The 20,280-nt window shown below is 34.6% G+C and overlaps 5 protein-coding genes and 1 non-coding gene across 8 annotated transcripts; 2 read left to right on the top strand and 4 right to left on the bottom strand.

Annotated features, from left to right (window-relative positions):
- Positions 1-15: 15 nt before the first annotated feature.
- LOC108837087 (conserved oligomeric Golgi complex subunit 2) lies at positions 16-4,349 on the bottom strand. The gene is given in 14 exon segments (XM_057006824.1): positions 16-313; positions 442-576; positions 788-913; positions 1,006-1,110; positions 1,276-1,476; positions 1,671-1,776; positions 1,864-2,044; positions 2,047-2,078; positions 2,164-2,263; positions 2,441-2,602; positions 2,713-3,046; positions 3,526-3,628; positions 4,248-4,280; positions 4,339-4,349. Coding segments are annotated over 14 exon segments (1,743 nt in total). The 3' UTR covers positions 16-199.
- LOC130510519 (outer mitochondrial transmembrane helix translocase-like) lies at positions 2,938-9,756 on the bottom strand. Of its 3 annotated transcripts, none has more exons than XM_057006908.1 (10): positions 9,597-9,756; positions 9,101-9,280; positions 8,860-8,982; positions 8,684-8,767; positions 8,404-8,600; positions 8,184-8,304; positions 8,028-8,087; positions 7,831-7,935; positions 7,631-7,750; positions 2,938-3,051 (listed from the first exon to the last, which is right to left on the bottom strand). In XM_057006908.1, the coding sequence occupies exons 1-9, from the start codon at positions 9,705-9,707 to the stop codon at positions 7,637-7,639; spliced, it is 1,095 nt and encodes a 364-aa protein (XP_056862888.1). In that variant the 5' UTR covers positions 9,708-9,756; the 3' UTR covers positions 2,938-3,051; positions 7,631-7,636. The 3 variants fall into 3 exon arrangements, with proteins under 3 accessions (XP_056862888.1, XP_056862887.1, XP_056862886.1); XM_057006907.1 differs by lacking the exon at positions 2,938-3,051 and adding an exon at positions 4,448-4,592 and having other exon boundaries at positions 7,606-7,750; XM_057006906.1 differs by lacking the exon at positions 2,938-3,051 and having other exon boundaries at positions 7,467-7,750.
- Positions 9,757-12,455: 2,699 nt separating this feature from the next.
- LOC108853383 (uncharacterized) lies at positions 12,456-14,859 on the top strand. Its single transcript, XM_018626799.2, is given in 8 exon segments — positions 12,456-12,760; positions 12,763-12,911; positions 12,988-13,174; positions 13,260-13,510; positions 13,748-13,862; positions 13,935-14,027; positions 14,208-14,351; positions 14,455-14,859. Coding segments are annotated over 8 exon segments (1,269 nt in total). The 5' UTR covers positions 12,456-12,544; the 3' UTR covers positions 14,569-14,859.
- Positions 14,860-15,369: 510 nt separating this feature from the next.
- LOC108853385 (probable methyltransferase At1g27930) lies at positions 15,370-16,348 on the bottom strand. The gene has a single exon (XM_018626802.2). The coding sequence runs from the start codon at positions 16,330-16,332 to the stop codon at positions 15,370-15,372; it is 963 nt and encodes a 320-aa protein (XP_018482304.2). The 5' UTR covers positions 16,333-16,348.
- Positions 16,349-16,970: 622 nt separating this feature from the next.
- LOC108853387 (uncharacterized) lies at positions 16,971-17,940 on the bottom strand. The gene is made up of 3 exons (XR_008944192.1): positions 17,779-17,940; positions 17,449-17,564; positions 16,971-17,137 (listed from the first exon to the last, which is right to left on the bottom strand). It is a non-coding gene; the product is annotated as an uncharacterized LOC108853387 (transcript).
- An 885-nt stretch (positions 17,941-18,825) lies between these two features.
- On the top strand, positions 18,826-19,338 carry LOC108853386 (protein SINE4-like). Its single transcript, XM_018626803.2, has one exon. It carries the CDS (start codon positions 18,844-18,846, stop codon positions 19,336-19,338), a length of 495 nt encoding a protein of 164 aa, XP_018482305.1. The 5' UTR covers positions 18,826-18,843.
- The last annotated feature ends 942 nt before the right edge of the window (positions 19,339-20,280 follow it).

The following is a 20,280-nucleotide window of genomic DNA, read 5'->3' as shown; positions in this document are numbered from 1 at the left end:
TCTTCTAGTTTACACTTTACTTTGCAAATACTATTTTTCTATATTAATATAGTGTCAACTATTATACCGAAATAGAGATATGTTATACAAACAAACACAAACGAAAAATATAACAAAGAAAAGAAAGGACTTCCTATTATTATTGCGAGATATATGACACCGAAATGCTGTATGAAAGAAAAATGCAGTGCGAGAGTCCTCAGACACTGATTGTGTTTTGCCTATCAGCCGGTGCAACGCATTGCCAGAGCGAACAATAAACCGGAATGTCTGCCGGTTTTAGCCCCAACGCAGATATGTTCCGGCCATATTCCTGATAAGAGAGACCATTAACCCATGATGTTACACTTCTTTCTAAATATAATATTTTCACATTTTCATTTTGTATTTGCACTCAAAGAAAAAATTGTATTTGACACGATGAAGCATGATAAGGGTTACCTGAGTATCAAGGAATAACTGCATACACATCTTGTCTGTTTCAGATACGTTGTCGTCAGAGACACCTGATGCTGCCCCTGCTCTTTTCTGTGCCTTTCTACGGAATTGCTGAAGCGATGACTCTGTTCTTCTCGCCTGTAAAATATCACTACAATTAGTCTTTTACTACACAAAAACCACTGATATATCCAAACCAATAATTAGATTGAAACTATATGTGCCTGTGACAGATAATACTGTTGTTCTCTCCTGATCATATCAATGATAAAGCTTAGTCTAAAAGTTCAATCGTGGATTGTACTAACTGATAATCCTCGTAAGCGTGTTTAAAAGCAAGAATACTTACCACGCTAACAACTTCATCAGCTAATTCGTAATACCGTCTTGTAATTTCAGTGACAGTTCGAAGCAGTAACTCCTCCCTTGTTTCCTGCGTCAAGTACCGTGTAGCCTTTTCTCCTTCCAAAAAGGCCTATTAATAGAAAAGGTGCAATAACCAGAGAATCCATCAATCAAGCAACTATGAACGTTCTTAAAACCGTAACCCCAAAGCTGAAGTAATACCTTTACATGACGCAATATGCCAACGACATATGGTGAGTGCCTAACCGGCGGTGGTTTATTAGTCAACCTATATGTTGCTGTTATTCCCTTGACTTGCCTTGAATCCTATAATATAAATGAAAGCATTTACCATGTATGCTACTTGGAGAATGACACTAGCCTATCCAACTATAAATCAAACTCTAGTCAACATCAGATCATTAAGACCCATAAACAAATCTTGAAGTGCATAACTTAGACAATGGATCTAGTGTTTCTTAGGGCTTTTACCTCAAGAGATTTATCAACAATGATTTCGATAATTGTGTTGGTAAGTAGAGGTAGGACTTCCTTTAACTTATCTCCACCCTGTAACATGCTCATCCTTACCACATCACGAACTTCAGTGGAGCATGAAGATATATACTGTGATATTTGTTCAAGGTAATCGCCACAAACTTCTGAGACTAGATAATTTACATCATGTATAACCTGAAAAGAAGCAGATGTATAAATATTCCACATCAGTTTTTGTCATTCTTATTCTATAATTAAGGTTTAAACATGGACGCAGCTTTTAAGCTGTCTCGCATTAAACAACTTTAGCTGATCCAGTAAACACCAAAATAGTAGAAATCCCGAATATAAGAGGAGCTGAGATACAGTCCAGACAAAAAGTGACTTACATATAGAAAATCTTCTGCAGAGGCTGTAACTGCCCAGTCACATCCAGGACTCGGGCTGGCATTATCCTTTCTAGTATGCAGCGCAGATGACACCCAAATGCAATACCTACACGTTATTAACACATTGACAAGTTGAGAACTGAAACAAAAAAAAAAAAAATTGTAGATAATTTTATAATCAAATTTCACAAACCTCGAAAGAAGCTGCAAAGTCAATCGAAGAAATTTATCAGCAGCAGAGAAAACGAGAACATCTTCTTTCCAACACGAACACAAGCTTTCCAAAAGAGTAGCGCTCTGTCTGAGCATTATGTTGGGAAAACTCCGTTTATCTAAATCAGAATCCTGAATGAAAACCAGAGAAGAAGAAGTAGAGCAGAATCCAAGGCTCCAGCTATCTCTTGAAACCTGAAATTATATATTTCGAGTTAGAGAAGCTGAGACATCACTAATCTAACAGTAAGTCAACCGGTCCATGATATATCTTCAATACCTTAGTGAAAAGTATACTCCCACATTCCATTGCTTCATGAATTCAATACATACTGCTTCAGTTCGAAACTTGGTGACAGCGGACCTTGACGGACAGTAACCTTAATAAAAAGTACATGGTATGACACTAATGAAATAAATTCAAATAACGTTATCAACTAATGACAAATTATACTATTTTTTATATATAAGACGCATGAAGAATAGTTCACAATGCGTCTGAAATCTGAATAGCCATGAGATCAAGCTCAGAGAAAGATATAGATCAGTTAACTTACCTTCAAGATATGCCAAGAAATCCAAGCTTGCCTTGTAATTTTTCAAGAACTCAGTAGGCCTTCCAGGAGAAAAGGCTCCTGGTTTGACTTTCTGGATTGCCGAAAGAACTTCTTTCAGAATCGAATTCGCCAGGAAATTGAAGACGTGTAAACCCGATTTCTCTGTTTATAAACAAGATACCGAGAAAGGAATACACTGAGTTAGATATAAAATGATATGTCCAACTGTGATAACGAACAAGACTGCTGTTACAGAGAATGCAGCAACTTACCGGTTGAAGATATTTCAAGCAGCATCTTACAGTCTTTCGCAATAAAATGCTTGATAAGTTTGTAATCGTTTTCAAGTTCATCTGAACTTCCAGTAGCATCTGCTGATGTTTCATGTGTAATAGTTTTATGTATAAATGGAGCCACAATCGTTGTACGAAAAATTTCTTCTGCATTCGTGGTGTTATCAATGGCAGCATATGCACGCAGGCAGTTGTAAAGGACGCTCGTGTCGCTGTTGTTTAGCCCGTCAATGAAGCAATGACCTAGGCTAGCATCCAATAACACACTAGCGCTCTGAATCCTCTTCTCCATGTTCTCTACAAAAGGCAGGTTCTGTACTGGCATAAAAGAACAAAGTAGTGAGTATCAGCCGTAAGACTTTCTACGGTCTTCAGAGGCTAACAAGTTTAATGAAATTTTTTTAGACACCAGAGATTTCACAATAATTTACCACCAGGTATCATCTCATTTTAATCTTATTAAAGCCAATGAAATCTCCTATCAGCCAAGCCATTTCTCAAGCCCCATAAGCATAACTAGTTTTGATCCCCAGGATACTATACCCAAACCTATTCCACAATTATCCTATAAAAGACCCAATTTCTTGCCATTCTCGTTATAACTTTGACACTGATAACGGCTAGCACTGAAAAGCAAAACTTCCTACCATCAATCACATCAAAACACTCCTATGATCACACTTTGTACATTAAAAGATACAGAGAGCATTCCTAATGTAATCAATATTTTTATCAAAGACAAAGAAGTGTTAATTTCACAAGGGAAAAAAAAAGTAAATGCGTGATGGAGACCTGTGCATGAGCCATATAGAACTTGAGCCGATTCATTTCACTAGCTATTCTTTCCAAAAGCATGCTTTGCGTTTCTCTAAAGGGCGGATCAGAATCTAGTATACTATTTAAAACACCATAATTATTAAAATAGAAATACCAATCAAAACTTATGTAAAAAACATATTATTGTTATTAAAATAGCACCAATATATACGGAATATCCAAAAACTAATGTGAAAAAAAAAAATTGTCCTTATTATATGTTCGTGAAATTAAAACATTAAATAAAATCCGTGCAATACACGAATCTATATCTAACTAATAACATTGAGACTACACCAAAACTATAATTTTTATTAATTTATAGAGATTATTAATTTATCGAGATATTAATTGAACCAAAAACTCAATTTAGGACTATGAAATTATATTAATTTATAGAGATTAATTTATAAATTATTAATTTAAAAAAGTTACTGTAAATTAATTCTTAGATTTATATTTTAAACAAATTTCTTTTTCAATATAATAGATTTTATAACATAATAATATACAAGAATTCTAAAATATTAATTAAGAAATTTTTATTACCATCCAAAAAAAACTCGCGCTTCCATCTATTTATAATTAAAATAACTCGATAACATCACAACTCAATAGTAGCATCCTTGATTAAAATTTTATAAAATTTAAACAAACCAAATATAAATATTAAAAGCTATTACCGCGTATATAATCACCTGGTATTACATAAAGCAAGGTAATATAATCCCCTTATTATTAATAGGGAAGCAAAAACAAAGAATAACCTTAAAAATGTAATATATTTACAAGCATGCCATTTGCTGATGTGTCAGCATGAAAATTCTTCTCGGCTACCTTTTATTTATGCCCACTAATATCTAGAGTAATTACTAAGTATGCCATTGGTATGTCTTTATACAAAAATGCTTCGATACTTATAATTCATCATATTGTATTGTTATATTATTATTACTGTGTTGTCTCTAACACGTGATTCCTTCTCCCACTGAAAACAATACGCCCTTGATTAATTTCATATAATAGCACTTTTAAATCCAGACCTGTAGAAGATTAGGTTGATTAGAGAACGTCCACAAAAATACATACGAAGGTAAAAAAAGTAGACTGTTGGAATCCAACCACAACAGTAAACGAATTTTACATAGCTAAGTTATAATTTATGATCATATGACTTACAATAACAATTCAAAGCTACCCTTTTTTCAAGTATATTTACAAGATAAGTTTACAAGATTAGTTTAAACCTAAGAATATATCAATACTAAATACTAAAGTGGATAAAAGAATGCTTCTCAGCGAATTAAGTTTCTTAAAACCTCCAACATTTCTCTGAGCTTAATGTGTTGTTTGCTCACTTTTACTGAGATTTCTAAACCTCAGTCATTTACATCAGCATCAGCATAGTCTGTTCATTTCATTCATTTATCTTTATATTGTTACAGGAAAATAATGTAATGAATGTTTATTTTCAAGGTTTTCTAAAATCTGCAGATTCTTAAAATTCATGCAACTCAAAGTGTTATCGAGATTGTAATTGAAATTTGAAATCCCCGAGAATGAATATACGTCCATCTAATACTGGAAGTTTAATTGATATCTCTGATTAAAAAACTTATAACAGTCTTAACTCTTAAGTACTACGAATATTTTATGCAACACACTTGATCAACACGGAAATTTGATTGAAGCGGTTAAAATCAGAGGAACGAAATAAGGAAAGAAATGAAAATTATCATAAAGACGGCATATAGTTAAAAGGGGAATTTTCAAAAATACCACTTTCAAGGTACCATTATTCATCTTTACCACCACAAAAGACACATTTTCAAAAATACCTTATTTATTAAAATGGTAAAGACTCTTATATCTTTATTTTTATATGTTTTTCAAAATTCTAATCCCAAATTCTAATTCCTAAACCTCCAATTCTAAACCCTAAACCCAAAATCTTCAACTCTAAACCCTAAACCCTAAACTATATACCCTAAATTCAATATCCTAAACCCTAAACCCTAAAGTCTAAACTATAAACCCTAAATCCTTAACTCTAAACCCTAAATCCTAAACTCTAAACCCTAAACTATATTCCTTAAACCCTAAAACATCAAATCTAAACCCTAAATCCTAAACCTTTAAATCTAGACCCTTCATTAAAAGTAGTGGTAAAAGTGGTTAGTGTAAACATGAAAAATGGTACTATGAAAATGGTATTTTTGGCAATTTCTCTAGTTAAAATTGAGCTCTGTCCACACGTTAATTTATAGTCAATGCTTATAGATTTCTTCCATATTTAGTGGGCAAGTTATTGGTGATTATGTATATTTAATTTATTCTTTTTCCTACTATAGCTCAACAATAAATCGGAAATAAGGTAATCCTTACTAAGAAATTATATTATTTACATAATAGTAACGAATCATTCACTGTAATCAAGGGGATTATATGTATTTAGTTAATTACATATATTAACTTTCCTAAATAAATTTGCTTGTCATTAATAAGTTTTGGTCAATTCTTCTATATAAACGAAGATTTAGTTGCTCTGTATTATATGTTGCCGTTTTTTGTTGCTTATGTAATTAGATGATTATATCCTTTAGTGCTGGTTGATAACCCACGCCCATGTTTATTTTACACATTGTGTTTTGTGTTAACTATATTACTTTGTCTGATGAGAACCTATCAACTTAGAGTCAGGGTAATGAATCCTTCTGCAGTCATAGTGACATTTTGCACAGGATGAATGTCCTTGAATCTATGCTTTAGGTTTTGAGTGTGATGGCTTTTACTTTAGAATTTTGCTTTTAGAAGTCAAAAACTCATTATATCACTCATTCAGTTGTTCTTAAGATTGGTTTTTAGTTGATAGAACTTTATTTTTCTTAAGATTGACAGCTCTTTTGTATACAAATTTGTACTTGCGATCATAAAAACTTTGAACTTTAATCTCTTGATGTACCAGAAGCAAGTGTTGCAATTTCATAATCGTGGTCTATATAAAAGTGAAATTCAAGTAAAGTTCTGCTCATCAGTGTAATACATTTTTTTTTTGCTGGGCTGTAAATTGTAACTTTCTTGCTGAAATGGACTGACATTGCAGAATGGTACATCTGAAGTTGCATTGAATAAGATTGAAGCTAAGAGTTGATAAAAAAAAGAGTTGAAATGTAAGTAACTTTCTTTCTAGCCTTTGTGATCAACGTGTGAAGATCTTATGTTTGTATGTGTAGTCTAAGAGAAGTATGGTTGACGCGGTTGGAGAAATGAATGATGAGAAGCTGTGGAATTAAGTTCGTATCATTGAAACTATCTTATAGTTTAGTCTTAAGTTTTGGTTTAATTACGATTCGTACCTTTTATGTATTCTACTTCTTTCATGAATTTTGTTTTCATTGAATTTTTGTTGTATTAGTGCTAATGATATCAAATATGTTAATGAAACATATACACTGACTATTCTGAAATGTGCATATAATAGCTTCTAACAGCTCTAATTCAATTATATATAAAACACAGAACATATTATTTTTATATGTTCAAAATAATGAATTTTATTAATAATATTCTTATTAGTTTAAAAAAGAAAAACCAAATTTTTAATCATCATCCAATCAAGTTTTTTTTAAGGAATGGATTCTTTAAAACATACACAATATTTTTTCGTAAAAATAATTTGTTAACATATATAATATGAAAACATTATATTATTTTTAAAAATGGTCAAAAACCAAAATTAATTATTAAAAAATAAAGTAAAGTTTACATATTTGTTTAAAAAGGAAATTAACTTATAAGTGAATTTCTTAAGAATGATAAGCAAACTTTTAAATTATGTAAATTACTAATCAAACTTTAAGAAACCAAAAAGTACAAAAAATCCAAAATTAAATAAAAACAAAAACCAAAACCTAGAATCTAAAAGCCAGAATTTAAAATTTAAAATTTAAAATCTAATTAAACAATCATCACCTAAGTTTTTTTTTTACTTTTGCTGAATGGAAATAACAAAACTAAGAGGTAAATAAACTTTTACTATTTTCTATATATGTTTACCTTGGGCGGGTCTCTACCTAGTCACCTAGTATTACATAAAGCAGCTGTCTCGCGTCCTCTTTCTAGAACCACCTTCACCGTAGCGTTCGATCCATTGTTGAAGCTCCGTCATGCCCACCGACTCTGACGAGACGCTTGAGCACACCTGATTCAAACAACAAAAAAGATACCATTAATAGAGATGACAACAGTTCTCTGAGCCTTGACAAGTAAAGTAAATCTCACCTCCTCAAATGAGTAGCTGAAATCTTGCATGTTCAAAGCTCGGACATCAGAACTTACATACGGAGCTGGAGGAAATTTACCTTCAGCCAGAGCAGCATCTCGCTCCTACCATATATACACATATATCTCATCGTAAACACAAAATAAAGTCTATACAAATAAAAGAGGCTCACTGGTTCAATACACAGAACACTCACACTTTTATCCTTCTCATATAATTCCATGATTGGACGGAGGGAAGCTTTAATACATAGATTCTGCAAGAACCAGAAGAGAATAAATGTTTAATTTTGAGTCATCTATCATTTTGGCAGATCATAACAAAGGATAAAAGGAATTACAACGGATTTGACCTTTAGATCGCTTCCAGAATATCCATCAGCCATACAAGCAACTCCATCAAGATCTTTATATTTCAGTATAACCCTCAGTATCTGTGCTCTACTCTGAACATCTGGTAATCCCACCAGCAACCTACACAAGTTTATATCACGTTTCACAAAATACAAATGTCAATATTGAAAAATGAAAAAAGAAAGCTTATATGTCACAACAAAGCCAATTATAATTTACCTATGGGAAAACTGTCCAATGACAGTCTCTTCAAGGTCAAAAGGTCGATTTGTGACTGCAAGAACCAGAACACAGTCCTTCTCCTTTTTCAATAGAAGGCCCCAATGTTTCATGAAGGCGTTTTTTATCTCCAGCGTGGCCTGTGTGGCCTGCTGTCCCTTCAGGTTTTCTCTTCTTTGGCCTAGCAAGCGGTCAACCTACAAGACATTAAAATATGCCATGAGGGTTAGTGGTTTGATTACAAGCAATATTCACTCACAAATTGACCATGAAAAATTACCTCGTCCACAAAGATAACGCAAGGAGCTTTTTTACTGGCCAATGAAAAGACAGCTTTGACATACTTGTCAGCCTCACCAAACCACTGCAGTATTCAAAAGAACACACAAGATTGAACAGGAGAGTCCAGCTATAGATTGGTGGAGTCAAATTTTTCAGCAGGTATTATTATGATACCTTAGGTGGGATGCTTGACATTGAGAAGTTGATGAAGTAAGCACCAGCTTCCATTGCCACTGCCTTTGCAAGTATAGTCTTTCCGGTTCCAGGAGGTCCATACAAGAGAATTCCTTTACAAACCTGCATAGTAGAGAATAATAACTGACTGATTAGGATTCCTAACACCTAAATTAAAGGAATAGAAGACTTATCAGAGAATCAGACCGAAACCTCAGGTAGAGAGAGAAAAAAAAAACACCTCTGTTAATTTCCTCTTGCAAGAGAGTTCAGGCCGTTTAAAAGGAATAGTTACCAATTCCTTTAACTCGTCTTTAACATTCTGAAGTGCACCAATGTCATCAAAATTAACACCAATGTCATTGGGCGGAACAACATTACTTGAAAAACTCTTCATAAACTCTTTTTCAAAAGCAATATCCTGAAAGAAAATTGAACAATTGTTGATTCACAGTGTGTAAACGAATCATTCAATTTGATGTGCTGATATTTTAGCACCTGAGGAAAAAAGTGAGAAAGTCAAAAGACAACTTTGTTTTAGACAAAAAAAAAAAAACAATTCTATTGTCAATTTCTGGGTCATTATTGGAAACACATACTCTCGTTATCAAGTGTCAGATCGTTTATGCACAGCGTCTCAATTCCATCACAGCTAAAACGAAATCGTTTCAGTACCTGAATGAAGATTCAATTATCGATCTGTTCTGTAAAACCATATATTCGTAGGAATAACATACCATGCGTAAGTGATTCAAATTAGCCTTCACTTTCGGAGTCTCAGTATCACGATCCAACTGGTGGTTGCATGGTTTTAGAAAATCATCACCCTCCGGTACCTTCGTTATCATCGTTTGTGGCCTCTTCTCTATCTTTCCGCCGGTTTCTCCTAAAATAAAATAAAAAAAAGCAAGAGAAGAATCCATAATTTATACATAAGATTTGCCATGTTTTACATTTTTTTAAAAAATTAATTTTTGTATTTGTGTATTTAATCATATTTGTGATTTTTATAACTTTTAAATGATTAATAAGAAATTTTAATAGTTAAAATAATTAGAACACACTTATATATCTATAACATTATTTGCGAAGTGATTTTTCTCAATGGAGCTCTTACGTTAAAAGTTAGAGCGGTTAATATTGATAATATTTTTAATAAATAATTAATTTGTTTTTATATTATTGACCATTAAAAATGAATTAGTTATAATAAAAATATTCAAAAATAGAAAAAATGTTCTTTTGGCAAAAACAATTCATCTCTTTGGTATTATTTTCCAGTAGATAAATTTTGAACATATATATTATTAAGTAAAAAACTGAATTCTGAATTAACAAATCATTAAATAGTCTCGATAATTATAAGTTTATTATTAGCTATGTTTTGATAAACATAATTGGAGATCTTGATAATTAATGAAAAATTAAAATTTTAAAAGAAAAACACAACCAAAATTGTATATAAAGAGATTTCTACAATATTCAAACGACATGATTGTTTCTAATTTTTATAATATATATATATATATATATATATATATATTTAATGTATCTTAGTGAAAGATTTCATAATATAAATATTTTTATGTTAAATTTGTTATTGATTTTATAAGTGTATAAGTGATTTTTCAATGGAGCTCTCACGTTAAAAGTTAGAGCGGTTAATATGATAGTACCCTTAATAAATAATTATTTTTTTTATATTATTGATCATTAAACATGAATTAGTTATAACAAAAACATTCAAAAAGAAAAAAAAAACGTTTTTTTGACGAAAACAATTCATCTCTATAGTATTATTTTTCAGTAGATAAATTTTTGAACATATATATTATTAAGTAAAAAACTGAATTCTGAATTAACAAATCATTAAATAGTCTCAATAGTTATAAGTTTATTATTAGCTATGTTTTGATAAACATAATTGGAGATCTTGATAATTAATGAAATTAAAATTTAAAAAGAAAAACACAACCAAAATTGTATATAAATAGATTTCTACAATATTCAAACGACATGATTGTTTCTAATTTTTATATAATATATAATATATATAATGTATCTTAGTGAAAGATTTCATAATATAAATATTTTATGTTAAATTTGTTTTGATTTTATAAGTGTATAACAATAAATGATTTGTTGTTCTTTAAATTAATAATATATTTATTAATAAATATTACTAAGATAATTATGTCCACATTACGGATTAAACATCTTATTAAGATAATTATATTCGCATGACGGACTAAACACCTAGTATCAATAGGTTATGATCATATTTTAATAGTATTGATTATGTATTGTAATCAAATTTTAGAAGATCTAAAAAGAAAAAAAGGGGGACGTTTCCATGATGATAAAGCGGGGAAAGAAGAAATTGTACTTGTCGTGCTTACTATGACGTCAGCGCAAGCATTGTCCACGTGACATTTGGAGACATTATTTGTTTCCTTTTTTTTTTTTAACACACATTATCCTAACGAGCAGAAAATCTCTACTTTTTCGTATACGCCATAGCAACCAAAAAGGTAACAACCGTTAATAAAGAGAAAGAGATTGTATGCCTTGAAGTTGCAAAAGAAACCCGATTTTTTTGTCCATAGAATCACTTGTTAATATTGAGCTGTTAAAGGTAGATTTGAAATTCTCCAAATACATATTGAATCTGGACAAGTGAAAAAACAATGGTCAATTGTCTTTTCTGCCAAGCCACATCTCTGACAAATAGAATCTTATTACATTCCTTTTGAATTTAGTCGTGTTGATGTTCCAATAGCCTTTATATTGGGATAAAGATCCCACATTAAAAATATAAATGATACATGATTAATATATAAAGGATTTGGATCACACCATTAATTGCCAATTGATTTTAAGTGGAAACCCAAGAAACTTATCATGGTATCAGAGCAGACCCAATACCTTGACCCATTAATCCGGCCCGACAGTGGTCCGATCAACTCATTAGCTGATGGCCTAGAGAAGGCTTAGTTCTTCGAAATAGCTAGAAAAGAACATTATCTCGAAGGGGTATGATGGATTCTGCGAGATTAATGGTTATACGCACCATTATCTCGAGGGAGGGTATTGGAGAGAAGATCCCACATCGGATATATGTGAGAGACATAAATAATATATAAGAGACTTGGGTCACACCACTAATTGCCAATTGAATTTAAGTTGGAAGCCCAAGAAACTTATCAAAGTCTGAGGCGGATCTCGAAACTGACGACGGGAAAGGTAGCGGAGCTACCAGAACTGACATTTTCGATTCGATGATGTCAGGAAATGAGATGGAGAAGTTACACCATTTAGTGGGGTTCTAAACTTTAATTAAGATATATATATTTGTAATCTTATTTAATATTTTTAATAATTTTAAATATGATATTTTTAATTTCAAAATAAAAATTTTGATTTTATATTTCAATATTAATATTTTATATTTTAATTCGATATTTTTTTTAAACGTCCAGTTTCGGCCCAAGATACAACAGAGCTTAATCTAAACCATTTTTGTTTATATTATCCCAAATCAAACCGGTTTGGTTCAGTTATATCATCGAGTCGGCGAGGCTTTTAGGACAGAACCAGAATCAAGCAATTAAAATATCCGACAAGAGGTTTCCGAACTCGGTACCCGCTTCGAGCCTTCTTCGATACAAACTTTCTTCCTCCGAGAATGGCGCCGCATGATCTTCGCCGTCCTTTCAAGCGACGACCTATCTCCGATCAACAGAGACGCAGAGAGCTTTCACTCCTCCGTCAGTCTCAGCACCGCTCCGACGCCCAGCAGCGAGCTCGAAACCTCGCCTCATCCGTCATCTCCCTCCAATCATCCTCCTCCTCCTCCCCCGATGTCGACCCTGAAGTACTATCCGAACCATGCCCGACGTCGACACCACCACCGGACACGAATCGGAACCCAGTAGCTTTAGCATCCGTCAAGCTTCGAGTCTGAGAGGACCCGAGGCTCGCAAGTGGTTCGCGAGCCAGCTTATGTTACCCGAATGGATGATCGACGTTCCTGAGAATCTAAGCAGAGATTGGTACACTGCCCCCTCTTGATCGATTTAGTTTTGTTATTACAAAGTTAATAACTTTTTTGTTTTTTTTTTCTAAAAGGTATGTGTTAGCGAGACCAGCTGGGAAGCGATGTTTTGTAGTGTCGGCAGATGGAACAACTGTTAGTAGGTTACGTAATGGATCTGTCTTGCACCTTTTTCCTTCTGCGTTGCCTGGTGGTGCTAGGAAGAAAGGTGTTTCCGGTCCAGCACAATCGTATTCAATACTTGATTGTATATTTCACGAGGTAAAAAAGATTCTTCCTTTATTGGTTTATGATTATCTCCGTTCATGATCATATATACGAAGTGGTCTGTTATTGTTTTATGTAGGCGGATCAGACGTATTACGTGATTGATATGGTTTGTTGGAGGGGTTACTCGCTTTACGAATGCACAGCGGAGTTCAGGTTCTTTTGGTTGCAGTCAAAACTTGACGAGACGGGTGCTTGTGATCCGCCTTCTTTTTACCACAAGTTCAGGTTCAGCGTTGTTCCTTTTTATAACTGCGACCAAAGCGGACTTCACTCAGCTTATACGGGATCATCGCCTTATGTCAAGGACGGATTGTTTTTCTATAACAAGTAAGTGCATAACTTCACTCTCTCCTACTTTTAGGATGCCATTTTAGTTTGCTCCTTTCAGTAACCAAAATTTTATGAACTTTGTAGATAAAAATGTGTCTTTGACAACGTACTTATTCGTCTAGGGCTCTCTTCTTTGACAAAGTATGTTTCACGATGATGTATATGAAATCCTATTTGTTTCTGGCCAACTGTTATGCGGCAACATCTACTTATGTTCATGTAAATTTGTCGCAGGCATGCACATTATCATACTGGGAATACTCCGCTGGTGTTGATATGGAAGGATGAGAGGTGTAGTCAGTATGTCATTGATACAGACAACAATGGACAAGTTCCAAACCAACAACATGTGAGTGGACTTCACTTACATTAGTCCTATACTCCTATTTACGAGTCTTTAACATATATTCTCTCTGTGCAGATCGTCTTGGAGTTGCAAGATGATGGGAAAATTGTAACGTCAGATGATCCACCCGTCATAGTTAATTGCTTGAATGCAGATTTTATAAAACAGGTATCTTCAGTATAGCCTTTTGAATTAGGTTGACAAGGAGAAGTGTAGGATCAGAGTAATCTTCTTGTTGTACTACTAGGAGACCGATTTGGAGTCTATAAAGTATACTGGTTAGTGATGTTGTTTAGTTTAAAGTTTGCTTTCTCACTGTGTGCTTCTTGGCCATGTTGGATATTACAGTCAGGACTCTCTCCGGGAAGCCTTGTTCGATTTGCCATAGGCGATGGAGGGTTGAACTGTGTGGATGGTAAATTTGAGAAGGCAGATTTACAATATATCAGTGTGTCAAACCGAGCTCGGGCATTTGCTGATAGCTATTCCAAGGTTAGCACTCTCTTCTTTTTTGCATATAAAATTCTAAGTTTTTTGGTGGGAAATCATATTTTATGACCTGAAACTCAAAAGCATTTTATGATCCATTTTGCAGATCATGTTTCAATATATGGCACGACATTCTCCCGTTAAAATTGAAGATCTTGCGTCGATGATTTCACATGAGAACCAACAAGACAAGTCCTCTGAAGTAGAGATGTCAAATTGAAGAGAGGAGAGACTTTTGGTCACTGTTTTGTGGTGTTTGTGCAAAACCCGAGAGAGTAGCATGTTTTTAGAAAGATTTTTAGCTATCTTTTGGCTTCTCACACGCTATGGTTATGATTAGAGAAAACTTTGTAGTTTGTTCCATGAAAATGATAAAAAACAAAAATCCATTACTTTGTACTTCGATAGATAAAAAATCTCTGCAATCCAAGAATATGTTTGCAGGAAAACTATGTAATCAAGTTGATGTGGTAGGCTTGCAGCTATCAAAATAACAATGTTTTTGTCTTCACATATGATGTTTTGTTTGTATACATACATGATACATGGATCATTCATGTAGAAGGTTTACAATCCTTTCTTGGAGATGCTGCTCAATTGTATCTTGGTTTTCATGTCGAGCTCTGAAAGAATTTTAGAGGTATATGTGATCCTGGATACTCCCTTGAAGAAGTGTAAGGAAATGCACACAATTTTGTTTCTGAACTGGAATCTTAAAAGGATATAAGCTTATCCAGTAATACAAATATATCCAGAGAAGGCTTTTCTGCTCTTCCTTTGGGTTCTTCGTCCAATAGAAGAACAATTTGTAATGGGTTTGGTGCATAGATTGTGGCCATTTCATCAAGCTGTATCAATTAACTACATATGTGGACATACATAGTTGGAATTATATTTGTACAAATCTCTGATACGCTGATAGCTATTCTACATTGAAATTACGTTTTTCTACACACTGTTACGACACAAGAGAGAGAGGGGAGCAACAATCTTGCTCTTGAACTAGATGTGCAAGATTTTGCTAATATCTGATCAGGCCTGTTTCTGGTGAGCAAAACCTAGATGCATTTGATCGACCCTTGATCCGAAACTTCCACAAGTTTCCTTTAGCTGAAACCTGATTCTCCTGGCACAAGAATTCCCAGGAGAGCCACTTCTCAACAGTCCTTTGCACATCATGCACAAAAACATCTGTCGTTGAGTTACTGCTTCCTTTTCTTGCTAACACAGCTGCAGTGTATATACTCCCCATCCTACCTGGCGCCTCTAAGTCATCCCCACGCGGTCCATCAACAACTATCACATCCCATCTGGTATCGTGTACTTCCTGTGGCAAATCCTTCAGTCTCAGTTTGCATTCCGATGAGCCTTGATGTAGAGAATTCATATTAGGTGCGCATGCGGGGTTAGCTCGGGCATGTCGGAGCAGTTTGTAAGCGTTCTTGACTTCCATGCGATGGTTCTTCAAGCTGTAGATTCTCGTGGTGTTGGGGTTTACTTCAGCTTTTGTCTTTGAATGTTCATCTTCCAGAAAGACTGTAATGCCTCTGGTGTTGATTGAAGATAACGTGAGGTATTGAGTTGCAACCCCGAAAACAAGGACGTTGCAAGGTGATCTACTAGTAACGGTGTCTGATAAGAGCTTGAGTTCCTTTTCGGTGAGAGCGCTCTGGCTCGCATTAGCACTGATCCGCTGACTGAATGAGGACCGAAATGTGGTGGAAGAGAGGGAACGAGAAGTAGAGGATGAAGACTTTAAAGAGATCCGGAGGAGTCGAAGAACATAGAGGCTTGAAAGAATGAAGATGAGAAGAGGTACGAGTTTACGAACAGCGAATTTTGGCATGGTGATCTTTGATTCTCTCTGGTGTTTAGGGGAGGAAGGAGGTGAGGATCTAAGTAGAGGGTTGAGAATAGGAAGTGGAGATTGATGAAGTTGTGGAGGCATTATTACTACTCTATTCTCTTTTTCTTTCAATATCATCAGAGGTCTTCAAATGAGTTTTGTGAGTGGTCTTTTGGTTTTTAAATGATTTTATATTTGTGTCATCATCGAGTGAATAACAAGGATTGCTTTTGTTTCAAGATTCTCTTCTTCCTCTTGCTCTTGTTGGCAAGTCATTTGCTTTGTCAGTTAGGGTTTTACCAAACATCATTATTACAAAGTTTAGTACAGGTCATGTCAGTGGAGTGGTAAAGATATTGGTCAAAATATTCAAACGTGTTATCATTTTGATGTTGATAGGGTGAACGAGACTGGTTGTTTCCATAACTCTTGTAAGTGGGGTTTTCGGTGGTGAATCAGAGATGCAAAACTCTTGGTAATGTAAAGGCTAAGGGTAGTAGTACTAATAACGAGTCTTCGTCGTAATCAAGGATCTGGTGAAATCAGATCAAGACAACGTTCTAGGAATGAAGTGTGTATATTATCTACCGGTTTTACTTGTATGTTTGGTTGCAATTATGTGACAGAAAAGTAGTAATAGTGAAACCAACAGAAATAGTATAAAACAGGGATAGCAAACTTCTCTAAAATAAAATTGAACTTGATTGATTCATTATCTTTGTGGGTTTTGTCACCATATCTAACGGCAAATTCTAAGGGTATAGCGAAATAAACAGTAACGTATAAAATAGAATGCAATTACTGGAAACTGATCTCAAATGTGTGGTTAACATATGTTTCCTCTTTCTGAGTATCTGAACAAAACAAAAAACTGTGAAATTGTTTTCTTGAAACAAGAAAGCTGTTTCTACCCTTCTTCTTCTTCTTCTTCTTCGCTGGTTATCTGCAAACATGCCAAACCAAACAAATTATAAGAGTATATCCCAAATACAATAATGATACATATCTAGACGAGAGTTAGATATCAATTCATATACGCATAGTCCCTTAGCATGCTAATGCAATGCTCTTAATCGAATCACAAAGTCTATTCTTTTGACAACCAAATTCAGAAGAGTATCAACAAACACTAAAGGAAAAAAAAACTCATAGTGTATAGACTACTGCATAAAAAGCCACCTTCAATTCCAGGATACAAAATAAGATGTGCAAATTTAATCCCTAACAAACTTAAATTGGTATAACAAGAATTACCTAGGTGGCACCGACGATGATGTTGTTGATGGGAATAAAAATGAGCTTCACAAAGAATCCCACGAATCCCATTACTACAAACCCGATCGCTGTACGGACCGCCACTTTCGTGAATTCTACAAAACCAAACCAAACCAAACCAACACACACAGATTCAGACATAACAACACGGGATCTGTCCGTTCGACATACAGATCTTCCCATCCGAAGATAAAATCCAGCAGATCAGACCGATGAAAACATACAGATCTCTCTCTCTCTCTCATGCATTCATATCTATCTAAAAGACACGAATTCTCCAAGGAAGATAGAAGTGAATGTAAAAAGTACCTTTGCGATCTGGTTTGTGACAACGCTTAACGAGGCGAATGCTGTCCTTTGCAAAGTCTCTGAGAGGATCAACGACGGAATCGATGGCGTCCATGGCTCTTTCTTTGACGACTTTTTTTTATATTTGTCTTCCTTTTTTGGTTTGGGCACGAAGAGAAAAAAAATTGCAGGATATATAGAGGCTCAAGTCAAGGGAGAGAGAGAGAGAGAGAGCGAAAATAGCGTCACATGGATATCTATGAGCCAATCACAGAACGAGCTCTGATGAAAGTATGCCATGTCAGCAAAGTCAATACAATACTGAGCTGAAATTGTATTTAGGCCCAAGCCCAGAACTGTGCCTTCTAGTTATACAGTTTTACAAAACAACATAGGCTCATTTGATCTTTGATTATGAGAGGAAATAATAATAGGTAGGATTAATTTATGAGTGATAGAAGAATGTTTGCACTCTCAGTATTAGCACTCCTCAGTATATGTTTGAATGCAAACAACAAATACTGAGGAGTGCTAATATCTCAATAAACTCTTGTTATTTTAAAAGTTTCCTTTTGGAATTTGATCGCATTCTTTTTTTTCCATGCTCTAGATGACATTTGGAATTGTAATACACACATCATAGCAATTGAGAGGCAGGCTCATATTCATAGTTATAGCTTTTTAGCCAGTTGTAATGTGATGAGTGAAAAGTATCTAATCAAGGCTTGATGTACTTTGACCAAAAGAAATAACTCCACGGATTCAAAGGTCGTTGGACACACACACCGTTTAATCCTTCCTACTGATTTAATTTTTCTTAAAATGATTGTAAAAGAAATGTTCAGTTATGATTTTCCTTTCTTGTAGAATATATTGTTCAGTTACGTACTGATATTTTGAATTATCAGTTTCAAATTTTTGAAATTGTATAATCCAATGTAAGAGTAAAATTTGAACTAAAATTCTTTGAAAAAAAAAAATGGTAATTAGTGTGATCTTACAAGATCTTCACCCTTTTATAAACTAAGTTATGTGTTCGTTCTACTCAAATTCTATAGTCAAGATTCTTTTTTCTTAAAAAAGGGAATGGAAGAAAGAGAGGAAAATCCACACGAACGGCTGAAGCATAAGTTGAGTGAGCTTGAGAAAGTATGGACCGCCATGAAAGACTGCAAAAACACATCCGCCGGTTCGTGTATCACCGTGGAAGAAGCTCTTAAGTTCGTTGAAAGCTCTCCAAGGAAGCTGATGATCTCTCTTCAACACGATCAAGATGCAGGTCTAGAGGCAGAGATGAGATCACCCTATAGGAGAAAACTCTTTCACGACTCTGACGATGATGATGATGATGGTGAGACCAGAACGACAACGTTCTCTCATTCCACTTGTTGGTCTTCGAATGTGATGAAAGCTAGAGATAATAGTAATAAGATGAACAAGAAGCATGAGAAGAAGAATAGATGGAGTATTGTCTGTGTTAGTGTGATTGTTATTTTCTTATGGGTTTTGGTTGTGTTGATCAACGGCTTTGTTGATCAACTCTCCATGAACGGGCAGATCAATACTTTGATTCCTACCTGAATTTTGTTTTGAGAATGAATATGCTTTTAAATTCAATAAAACAAAAATGGTCTTAGTTCTATATTATTATTCAAGAATCTCATCAAGGCTTGATGTATTTTGGCCAAAACCGTAAAAGTAAAACTATATACAGGGCTGGGATATTTGATTTGATTTGACAAGTTTTTTCTTTGGTATTAAAATGGGAGAAATCTCCCAATCTTTATTATGAATCAAACTTTAAATCTACATACGAGTTTGTCGTGGTCTTAACGGTCCATTAACATCCTCGTTCAACAACATAGCAATATCTAAAGGAGCAACATCAAAGCTCTGAAATCCAAGCGGAAAAAAGCCATATTAGCCAAACCATCTACTACACGGTTTGCTTCCCTGAACACATGAACGATACGGACCAACCAGTCCCTTGTCAAAAAGCCATGGCACAGGCATACCAAAAAAGACAGCGGATGCTCATCCTCAATCCATGTCGTAAGAAACTCAACCACCATTTTGGAATCAACTTCCAACTCCAGCCTTCTTATACCTCTCTCCCAAGCAATCAACAAACCATAGTATACTCCCCAAAGCTCAGCTAACTGAGCAGAGCAGCTTCCTATGTTCACCGCAAAGCCCCCACACCACTCTCCGTCTTCATTCCTCATCATCCCCCCTGCCGTCGCCGGTCCCGGATTCCCATGAGATGCTCCATCTGTATTCATCTTCGTCCACCCAACTCTAGGAGGTCTCCATCCTACAAGTATTTCGACCCTGCTACCAGTCACAATACTCGTCTTGTTTGCCAGCTTTGCTACCATTACTTCTTTAGCAAAATTTCTTAGGAATTGAACTCTATCTCCCCAGAGCCGGTTATCTCCGAAAATATTCCCATATCTCCACTTCCACGCCCACCAAACGGTTATAGAAAATATTGTTGACCACGGCACCCCACTCCTGATTTCA

This window comes from Raphanus sativus, chromosome 4 (assembly GCF_000801105.2).
Source record: "Raphanus sativus cultivar WK10039 chromosome 4, ASM80110v3, whole genome shotgun sequence".
Lineage (NCBI taxonomy): Eukaryota > Viridiplantae > Streptophyta > Magnoliopsida > Brassicales > Brassicaceae > Raphanus > Raphanus sativus.
Note: the sequence above shows the minus strand (reverse complement) of the source record. Positions and strands in the feature narration are given on the sequence as shown.